This window comes from Diabrotica virgifera, chromosome 4 (assembly GCF_917563875.1).
Source record: "Diabrotica virgifera virgifera chromosome 4, PGI_DIABVI_V3a".
NCBI lineage: Eukaryota > Metazoa > Arthropoda > Insecta > Coleoptera > Chrysomelidae > Diabrotica > Diabrotica virgifera.
Genome location: NC_065446.1, coordinates 44,341,466 through 44,353,499, shown reverse-complemented (window position 1 = coordinate 44,353,499; position 12,034 = coordinate 44,341,466). Strand labels below are relative to the sequence as shown.

Sequence of the window (12,034 nt, the reverse complement as noted above, 5' to 3'; positions counted from 1 at the left end):
CAAGAGAAGTTTACTTCTCTTGCTCATTTATTTATAATATTTAGTCTTACTAAACAATACTCCAATTTTAATGAGGTAAGGATAATCACAAAGAGGTTTGAACAGTCGACCTGTGGATGTTCACGGATTCACGGATATTCAGTTTATACGCAGTATTTCTAAGACTTCGTTTGGGAGACTTTAAGATCTGATCGAGAAAGCGTTCTTCACTATGGTTGGTGTAAGAACTGTTTTTGAAGGATTGGAAGAGCCCTTGTGCCAACACAATACACTATAAGCGTTTCGAAATTTCTCAACGATTGCCAGCTCTACACTTTTACTATGGGCCGTCTTGTTAAACTCTTTGTTGATATGTGTCATACACTTGTTTCAAATTTAGGATATTATTCCGTCCATTTCCATAGGAGTGGAAATATGTCTCTAATATAAACAATTTCTTCTCAGTTGTGAGAACCGTTTTCACGGCGGCTTATTAATACAGCACATCGGGAAAGCTATGCGCCTTCAACCGTATGGGGACCCTCTTCAAAAGTCACAATCTCTCTCTTAATATAAGAGTATGAATGCTGCAATGCTACGTCTTCTTAGTCCTTTTTTATGGTGTTGTATCTCTACTTCACAACATCCCACAGAAAGACTTCTTAAAACTAGACTTGTACGAGGACCTAGAAATAATCAAAGAAAAACAAAAAAGTCCGAATTGTGTCAACCGCCATGTTTCGTTCAATCGAGACTTCCAACCACTCCATCGACAACTTTTTTCTTAAGATATTTACAATATTACTTCTCACCTCCTTCTACTGCTTCGTTGACATTCACACTTATAATTTATCTGATAGAATTCACAATAATCTTCTTCTCATCTCCACCCATCAAACCATTTTCATCTATCCATAACATACATATAAATTACTGATATCATCATCCACACACATTCACATTATATAAATTTTCATCTAGATACAACCCACCACCATATTCTACATATGACTATTCTCACCCTATCTGTTCAATCTGTCATTACCACCATATAACACTCATCTGTAGTAAAACCAAATCAAAAGTCTAATTTTCTTTCTGGGTACCGTTCATGTTCCATTCTCATTAATCTTCTCGTAGAAATTTCAAACCTATTCCCTCCCTCCGCCCCTACTGTCATCTTCATCTTATGGCGGTTTGGTTTTTAAACCCTTAGGGATTCGGAAAGCCTGCGGGGCAGCTTTAGGAATTAGTCGTCTAAGTTTGAGCTTGTGCTTTCTTAATGATACATCTCCCTAGATTATTTAAGAGTTTTTTACACCTCAGTCACCTCCATTCTGACCTCTTTTTAAACTTACACAAATTCCAACAGTCACCAATAAGTTAAATAAATTCGATAACTTTAAATCAACACAAAATTGCTTTTTTAAATCTTAGGTCTTTTGACAACAAGATTGGTTTACTGACTTTAGTTTTTGAATACAAATATTTGTGTAATGTGGTTTGCCTAACCACCCCACTGACAATATACGTGAATACATTTTTAACTACAACATCTGGTTTATTATATTTTAAATGATTATTTTTCACAATGGAGTGAGTGTTGTTACATCATTTCTTATTTTAACTAGCTGTACATCATAATCTTTAAATATGACAGGTTAATTTTTCAACTTCCTGTGGAACTGTCACTTCTGTCATGTCATCGTTTAGGAGTCTCCATATATTTCATTGTCACTTGCTGTCATACTGTCACTATGTGAGCAAGTCCAGATGTTACCTGGGGCGTATTAACGAAGTATTTCTAACATCCATGCTTAAGTTAGGATTTTTAACCGATGTTTCCTTGACGGATCACTTGTAAAGGGCTATGACCCACATATTTCTGTAAAAATATATCTTGGTGGTTAGCATGTAAATTTCACGTGAACCTACAACTTTTCGTAATCGTAGTCAAAATTTCAAAATCTTCGCATTATTTTACCAGGTTATATTCATTTTAGGTAAGCACTGACGATAATTGGTAAACCAATCGAAAACTAGTTCCGTGATGTAGCCCTTTTTAGGGATTTTAACTATATACCTTTTATAAAGGATTTTATTGTTTTTTTTATTTAAAATTTTGTCGACTGAACGGGTCACCAATGAGGAGGTCCTCAGAAAAATGAAGAAGAGCTGAGAGGTACTGACCACATTATGCGAAATGAATCCAGATATACCCTCCTACAATCCATCCTGCAAAGAGAAATATTTTGAAAGCGAGATCTAGGAAGAAGAACATCCTGGTAAAAGAACCTCAAAACCTGGTTCCACACATCTGTGCAGCTTTTCCGCCCTGCTGCAGATAAGATAAAGATTGTCATGATGATGGCCAACATTCGTCACTGATAGGCACACCATGAAGAAATACGACGGTTAATGACTTATTTGTTCAATCTTCCAAACTTATTTGGCCCAATCAAATAAGTACAGATTGCCTGTGCAATTTCACAGCCGTCTAAATTTTGGTACGATCTTTTTGCGAATACCATATAAATATGAATACATAAAGCAAAAAAATCAACGTCGTTGTTTCAATCACAGGTTTTAAATTATCATTTTTCATATAAACTTTCATTTTTGCAAAAAAAAACATGAACAGTGAATGTATTGGTCAACGCAACCTTAACCGAGGATGACCCTTTACTTCGCATTCGCAATTGACCACACATATCTATGTATGTAACCGTCCAATTAAAGAGTGTAAATATTCTGATTCATTGCGTTCCACGAACCATATCTCCTGCAAAAGATTCTCTTGTAAAAGTTCACTGGTACTAGCTGTTGATTATTATGATTTAAATAAAAACCGAAAACATATTGTACAATTTTTAATAAATCTAATAACATGTTATATAAACTATTTCGAAATATAAACTATTGCTGGTGTCATTCAAATTTTTTTAATGGTTTTGATTTATCAGAGTTAATTGCAAATTTAGGGACTATATGGAACTTTTATAATCTTAATGGAATTTTTTATAATTTATATGTCACGTTATACAATAACTCATCACGTGTAAGTCACGTTAATAATTATAAATAATTATAAAAAAAACATATCACCGACAATTAATTAACAATTAACAATTAATCAGAGGCCTCATTACCCTCGAGATTTAGAAGATTTAGGAGCCACCCAGGAAGATTATTAAATCATCAAAACATATAAAAAGACAGTATACTTAGGTCATCTTAATATCCCTAAGTGTAACAAAAGGGACCAACTTTATTTTGAGCGTAACTTGCTTACATTTGATGCTAGAAACTTTTTTTATAAAAACAGGAATAAAGCTTTTTTTAAACACTTTAAAAAGGTGCTAATGTGTTTTCTCCAAGAATGCTTCAATATTTGGATATTTCACTTTGAATTCTATTTGGAATTTTTCGAATATGAACCTATTTTTCATTAGATATAACTCTGCTTTTGCTAGGTATAGAGACCTAATATATACACCTTTTTCACTTTTTTATATAGGCTATGGTTTTGCTAAGAATAGTTTTTTCGACAAAATGCTTACGTTTTGAGATATTTGCGAAAAATCGTTTAAAAACGTGGTTATTTTGTTGAAAAATGAACATATTCACTTGCAAAGAACTCGAAAATTATGGATTTGGTGAAAAAACTCTATAGAACAAAAGTTGCTTAAAATTAGTAACTTTATCCATTTCGGGACTTATCTTGGACATATATTTTTTCATCCCCGAGATGGGGTGAAAGTTACCTCCAGGGCAAAAGCACACGTCGGCACCACATCACTTTTTTCTTTGACATGTTAGCTATGTGTATGCCAAATTTCATGTCAATCCAAGCGGTTCTTTAAAATTTACAGCAAAAACCGTGAAAAAATGTACTATAAGGTAAGTTAGGTTCAATCGAACTACATATTTTTGGTCCCAGAATATGTGATTTGATTTATGACCTGCCTTTTTGTTATACTCTGTATACTTGTAGTAAGCAGAACTCATACGTCTTTTGCAGAAATTTCGGCGTTTTTGTTAGTTTTTAACAATTTAGGGTGAAAAATGCGACGTTTTTTTAATTGTCACTGCCACGAAAATCGTATTCATACTTTTAAATATAAAATTTTATCTGCTAAAACATATAAAACCCCTTTCTCCCTCCCTTTTTCATCCCTCTAGGTTTCCCATTTGCCTTACTTCAAAAGATTTTTGTGCCATTGGCCAAAAACTACCCCATTTGCTTCCTTTGCCTCAAAAGGTCCCCAAGTTTTCAACATAACCCCAATTCTCTATACAGTCACAAAGAAACTTCACTCGTTCTCACACCACAATCCATATAACTCATGTATATGCAAACGATACGGCATTCCATAATATTTAGAAAACCATTTCAAATGTCCTCAAAAGATCACCGTCTAACGGTCTAATTGAGGCGCTTAAAGCAACAGTGGCCCAACCCCAAAAACGAAGTTTTGAGATACATGCAATCTTTGCATTCGTATTTCCATTATTACAAGACCACTAGAATATTAGGATAAATGAGCAAGAATTATACATTAAAACAGAGACTATAACCGATCCCAGATTTGCAAATACTAGGAACATAATCGCAGACTGCCATAGAAAGATGCATCAAGAGTTATGAAAGAAGCGGACAGCCAAAAGAAGATAATTAAAGAAGCACCTCTTATCTTACTAAATGAAGAATCGAAATAAGAATATACAAACATCTACGAGTTAAATGCATGTGAGAGACAGGCCATTTATAGTTAACTGCATAAACACACAAATATGAAAATTTGATATCAATGCGAGGACATACCCCATTCCACGAATATACGACCCTCTTGGATTATCGCGACAACGAATATTTTACTGCGCAAAATATGAAGAACGAAAGTAAATTGCAAATTATATTGTTGTTTATTGGAGTAATTATTAGAGCAAAAAACTTTCGTACTTCTTATGTTGCACACTAAAATATTCGTTGTCGCGATAATCCAAAACAGTCGTATATTCGTGGAATACACCATACAACACATCCCAGAACTTCACTCAAAATATGGCTAATATCTTCAAGATCAAGGCCAAGTAAGTCAACCGTCGAATTGGTATTACCACCTAACACAAATTTAGAATAGATTAGTGGCAAACTTCCAGTCAAATAAATATATATCTTCTTTCACAATTATGTTGTTTGTAATTTTTTAAATTATCATTTTTTGATTACCAATAGTTTCTGAATTTTGCGCTTTTATCTAACACATTCTGATTACCTTTTCCATTTTTTACTTTTTACCGCGAAAAGAAGACACGACAGGCCTTCGTTGATGCGGTACACGTGACCTTGAAGTTTTCAGTTAAAGGACATCGCACACATCTTATGGAAAATATAATGTCACTCAAATTCAATAAAATTTATACGAATAGATTCGTTTTAAATTAACGGTCAATTCTTATCATTGCGCCAACTCTTAATTATGATTAATTACGGCGCAAATTGCAATTAAAGTTTATCGAAATCACATTTTTGGAGTTCATAAACGTGTCAGTTATAATCAATATTGCTCTGGGTGCTATTCAAAACAGCTTAAACCCCGCTGGGCCTAAGCGAATTAGTGAAACTATTATAATAAGATGCTGAATAGCCCGAGAAGATTTATGAAGTTACGGATAATCTGGGTATTTTAAAATATTTTTTCTCTCTCTAACTTATGAACCTACTCATTTGATTTCAGATTGATTTATATCAATTTCTGCTCTTATTATTGAAAATTAAGAGTTGGCGCAATGATAAGAATTGACCGTTAATTTGAAACGAATCTATTCATATAAATTTTATTGAATTTGAGTGACATTATATTTTCCATAAGATGTGTGCGATGTCCTTTGTTCAATTATACATACCTTGTAATGCGTATCTCTTCGCCCTGTTGTCTGCTGTTCCAACTTTATCTTTAACACCACATCTTGGTAAGGTCATCGTGTGTTTAGTAGTTGCATCTAGTTCACCTATAACAAAAATTTTATAATGTTAGTTATCTATCATGGAGTACCAAATCACTAAATATATGGATAGAATTAATCTTCTTCTTTTTAGACGTGACTTCAAGTGGAGGAGATATTTTGTGTTTGTAAAAACATTTTAATAATTTATTTACATTATGGATATAGTTTTTTTGTGTAGGGATTGATCTTGATGGCCCAAAATTTATGTATTTTTTTTTCATTTTTTGCAACTTTGATCCAATTCTTCGTGTCGAAGTAACCTTCATGATCCTAAGAAGTTAAACATACTATGGCTTGAAAGTCAGCATGTTGCTAGTTAGAGAATACTAAAAATACTCAAAACAAAACACTAAATGTAAAACGACACATAAGTGTTGGAGGAATGAAATAAAATCTATAATCATTAGGGCACCAGATGAAACGTGGTCCCTACTATAGTGGAAAAGTAAATACAGTTAACCCTAAGGAACAATAAAATGCAAAGCGATAGCGAATTTTCATGAAAAATGAGTATAAGTCTTTTCAATTTAATCATGGATGAAATCATCAAAAACTTCAACAAAGGAAGAGGATATAGAATGGGAAACAGAGAAGTAAAAATACTCTTCTACGCAGACGACGCAATACTGATAGCCCAAGATGAAGACAGTCTGCAAAAATTAGTCTACAGATTTAACATAAGAGCAAAAGAATTCAATACGACAATTTCATATCAGAAAACTAAAATAATATTAATTAGTAAAGAACCAATCAGATGTAAAATAGAAATTGATGGTATCAGCATTGAGCAAGTAATGGAAGTAGAATACCTTAAAATTACATTGTCAAGTTACGAGGACCTAGACAAAGAAGTGAAAAATAAGTACAAAAAGCAAGTAGACCGGCAGGATGCCTTAATAACACTATATGGCGAAACCGGCATATTAACACTGAGATGAAGTCGAGAATTTATAAAAGCTATGTAAGCCCAATAATGACATATGCATCAGAAACAAAACCCGACAGAGCAACAACAAAAAGACTACTGTACACGGAAGAGATGAGAGTACTGAGAAGAATTACAGGAAATACGCTGAGAGATCGAAAGAGGAGTGACGACGTTAGAAGACAATATAACGTACAGTGTATAAACTAATGGACACAAAATAGAAAAAAAACAAAGAATGGAATAACCATATAACCAGAATGGGGAAGACACGTGTTGTCAAAATCTCTCTCTCTCTCTCTTGTCGTTTCCCCATTACTGAGGATCGTGATTTCTTCCAATATTCCTAACAATGCTTCTACATTGGTCTCTATCTTCAGCTGCTCTAAGAGCTTCGCATAATGAGTTTCCAGCTGAATTCTTTATTTGGTCAGACCATCTAGTTGGTGATCGTCCTCTTGATCTTCTCCTCGGAACGTTTCCAGAAACAATTAATCTTTCAAAACTGTCGTAACATCTGCGAACCACGTAACCAAAGAATTGCAGTAATCGTTGCAAACATATTGTGGACAGCCTTTTTTTAATCTTGAGTTGGTTTAGAATGGAAACGTTTGTCCCATGAGCTGTCCAAGGTATGCGCAGCATTCTTCTTCAGCACCACATCTCAAAGGCATCAATTTTTGGCGCTCGCATGCGCGAAGAGTCCAAGTCTCTGTTCCGTATAGAAATATTGAGAATACAAGGGCATTCACCAGTCTCATCTTGATATTTTGAGAGATAGATCTGTCTTTCCAAACTTTAGTTATAAAGCGACTCATAGGCAACGCATCGTATTTTTTGTCATACCAATACGTCTCCGAACTTCTGCTTCACAGTTACCATCGTCAGTTATACTAGACCCGAGATAGACAAAGGTGTTTATTATCTGGTATTCCTGTAAGATGTTAGTCAGTTGAATAGTGTCGAATCTGTCGACCACCATTATTTTTGTCTTAGCTTTATTGATTTTCAGACCAACTTTTTTCAGATCAAACATTTCTTGCTCATTTGCTGCTATAAGTGTAGTGTCATCAGCAAATCTTAAAGTGGAGATTTTCCTACCAGCTACTGTTACTCCACCGGCCCATCGTTCTAAAAGCATCCTCATGACATGTTCATGATAAACGTTAAACAAGTCAGGTGACAACACGCATCCTTGTCTAACACCTCTCTCGGTCTTGAATTGGTTTAAGAACTTATGATCTAGTCGTACTTTCACTATATTAGACTGGTACAGATTTTTAATAAGTGTCACCAGGTGCATTGGTGCATTAAATTTGACCACACATTTATCCAGCTTACACAATAAAATTCCTTTTGGTAGTCAACGAAGCATATAATCATAGGTACTTTAAATTCTCTAGACCTTTCAATGTCTCAGGTTCAGGATTTGTTCCCTGGTAACTTTACCCTTTACAAACCCCGCTTGTTCCTGAGGTATTTGATAATGTAGATAGGTTTTTAATCTGTTTTTGATTATGTGTAACAAGATTTTACTAGCATGTGTTATTAGTGACAGTGTGTAGTAGTTTTCACATCTGGTAGTAGTTTGGCCATTTTCCTGAATTCCAAACAGCACAAATAGAATGGATGGTATGTAATCCTTTGTCACCTAGTAACTGTAGTATTTCACTTGGTATTGAATCAATGTCTGGGGATTTATTTCTCTTTAGTGATTTAATTGCATCTTTGGACAAAATAGCAAGAGATAAATCACCAATCGGTAGACGAAGTATCGGCCGACCGCGCAAAAGATGGAGTGACAACCTTCCATAAAGGTATCAGTCCGCCAATGAATAAGGAGAATTGCTTATAAAGAGGAAGAAGAACAAGAAGAATGATGATGAGTAGAATGGAGTTATGTTTCGAAAGCCGTAAATTTCTGCTTTAAATGTTTTAAAATGTAACTGCATTTATTTGTTATGTAACCAATCATCTCATCAAAGTTAGTCGCTTTAAAATGTGTAGTTCCTATTTTAGTCCAAATACCACATCCATGTTTAAGATGTAAGTTTCGATAATAAGATGGATGTGGTTGGCGTTTCAAAATAGATAGATATAATTTAGAAAATAACGGTTTTATCGTTAAACCGCCAATTTGTTACTAAAAGATAATTATAAATGGAAAATTACTTAACAATTTCAATAATAGGGCTTATAAAACATCTCTATTCAAACGAATATACTTATAATTTGAATGAAATGTATTACAGACTATATTGTTACCACAGTTCCCTAAGATTGGTACCACGTAGAAAACGTCCCTGGACGAAATAGTTATTTTCCTAACAAGTGCAGAAAGTCATTCTTTTCCGCACGCGACTGCAGTTTGCCGAACGACGCGAAGCGGGAGTTCGGCAAGCAGTCGAGTGCGGAAAAGAGACTTTCTGCAAGAGTTAGGAACAATATTTTTTCTAAGAGTCTTTAAAAAATTACCAAATCTTAATCAATTAATTTAATTAATATGAAAATACATACACAAATTAATTCTTTGACAAGGTTGTCAAAACCAAACTTTCAATATAATTAGTTAGCATGACGACGATCTTGGTTTCCATAACGATGATTCAAAACGACTGTTATTGTCTACCGATTTGACTTTCGAATATTATGTCAAAATAATTTTATTTCATCGAATTGTCGCGTTAATTTCATTAAAACAGGAACACAATAAGATATATTTGAAATAAATTAGTAAATAATATCGAAATATTAGTTTACTGCATGTATTATAATTACTTTAAGGCCATATTAACATATCTAAATTAACACGCGTGCGGAAAAGTAAAAACCGCGTGCGGAAAAGTAACACGCGTGCGGAAAAGTAACACGCGTGCGGAAAACTGAAACTTTCTAAACTAAAATGCGTGCGCGAAAGTAGACATTTTTGCACGCTCGTAGAAAAAAGTATTTACTTAACACGTTGGCGGACAGAACGTTTATATACGTCTAATTTCCATTGATGTAATGCGACACAACGTCTATAGACGAGATTTTTAAAATAACGAGTTATGACAAAAAATCGGTGTCAACAAATGTCACATTACATTTGCAAAATGAATATACTGTCACAACACTTGCTTCCATATTTGACGCACTGTCCGTCAACGTGTTAAATTCGATAATATTCGAGATGTCATCAAAAAATCCCGAAATAGCTAGTGAAGTCTGGATGGTCAGAAAATGTATATAAACCTAGGAAGTTCACATTTCAAAAAAGAGTAGTAATTCAGTTTTTGAAGTTTCTAGTTGTCAGTGTGTTGCAAGTATTGTAAGGGAATTGTTATTTAAATAAATTGATTTTAAAACAGTGTAACATTGGTGACAGTGGTGTGATAAAGAAACAGTAAGGGACTTATTTACGGACCCTCCACATGATTTTTAAAAATAGATGAAGAAGAAAATGAGAAGCGTAGACAAAAAGATGAAGAGAAAATTGAGAAGTTTAGGCAAGAAGAGGACTAGAAAAAGGAGAAGCGTAGAGAGTCGAAGGAGAAGCCTAGGCAAGAAAATAAAGGGCAGAAGGAGATGCGTAGAAAACTCACGGTAGAACTTCACGAAAATTTTACGAAGGAGGTAAGGACTAATTATGCTTTCCCCCTCCACTATTTTCCCCTTAACTCGGAAAATATCGACCGCCCTAAAATATTTGCAAATAAAAATTTGTAAGAAATTGAGTTTGCAATAATTTCTGCTCTTACCATTTTTGTAGAAAAGTTAAAAATGGCAAATATTGAACAAAAACAGTTTTTTATTTAAATTCAATATTACGGCTAACGCAGCGGTAGAATTTAGTCGCGGTTTTAAATTTACACTACTATTGAGCCCCTAAAGGCTAGAATAATAAAAGTTGGGGTAGCTCGCCACTCAAGGTCAAATGACATCCCGACTGGACTCCTCCTCCTCAGTCGTTTCCTCATTGCTAAGTGTCGTGATTCCGTATACTACGAGCAACTATCCCTTTCCATCGGCTTCTGTCCTGAGCTTCCCTCATAGATTCAGAGAATGTTCTCCACTGGCTTCCTGTACTTGATCCGTTCATCGAGTAGGTGAGCGACCTCTACTTCTGCGCCCTTCAACGTTTCCCGAAATTATAAGTCTCTCAAGATAATCATCACTTCTTCTTGCAATATGGCCGAAAAATTTTAAGACGGTGGAGAGGCAAATAGAGGAAAGTCGAGTCTGAATATTAAGCTCTTGGAGCATTGAGTGATTTGCTCTGTGTTCTGACCATGAGATCCGAAGCATTCTTGTCCAGCACCACATTTCAAAGGCGTCAATCCTTTTTCTGTCGTCCGATTTCATTGTCCATGTTTCGGATCCGTAATTAAATATGGGAAAAGTTAAGGCACGTACTAACCTTATTTTGGTGTTCTTCGACAAGGAGCGATCTTTCCAGATTTTCGATAATTAACTCATAGCGTTTTTGGTCATGCCTATTCTCCTACGTATTTCTGTTTCACAAGGTTCCTATATTACTGATGTAGGATCCTAGATAATTGAACTCGTTAACCACTTCAAACTGGTCTAAGGCTCCTGTTGTCTGAAGTGAATTTGAATAATCTACTATCATAATTTTTGTTTTTTGTTTATTGATCTTGAGACCACATCTATTGCTTTCGGCTTCCACTAGACAGCAGGCTGGATATTTCTTCTTCGGATGCAGTTACAGTAAAACCTGCCATATCCGGATCAATGTGGCGACAGATCGATCCGGATATGAAAAAATCCGTATATCAAGACCACTTCTTTTATAGTCTCTGAAACGTTTTCTCCTTCAAACATTCCAGTAATCAACGCCGCACCGTCAATAACTTTCGTCGATAGACTCGTTTTATAGATTCTATAATACATTATTTCGCCATCTTTTAGTTCTTTTATGTCGAGATGAGAGGGTGCGTTGTCCAACAGCAGGACTGTCTTTCTCGGAGATCCGGACGGCAGAACCGTCCGGATATGGGGAGGTCCAGATATGACAGGTCCGGATATGGCAGGTTGTACTGTATTAATGTTGTATTATCTGCATATCTGAGATTTGAGATCTTCTTTCCTGCGATAGACATACCGCCATTCCATTTG

General features: G+C 34.9%; 1 protein-coding gene across 4 annotated transcripts in view; it reads right to left on the bottom strand.

The window, feature by feature from the left end:
* LOC114325910 (matrix metalloproteinase-14) overlaps positions 1-12,034 on the bottom strand; it is a 180,076-nt gene that overhangs the window by 49,546 nt on the left and 118,496 nt on the right. For all 4 annotated transcript variants that reach the window (XM_028274059.2, XM_028274057.2, XM_028274058.2 and 1 more), the window contains exon 3: positions 5,890-5,994. In XM_028274059.2, coding sequence (XP_028129860.1) covers positions 5,890-5,994 — 105 coding nt within the window. The remainder of the gene's footprint in view (positions 1-5,889; positions 5,995-12,034) is intronic.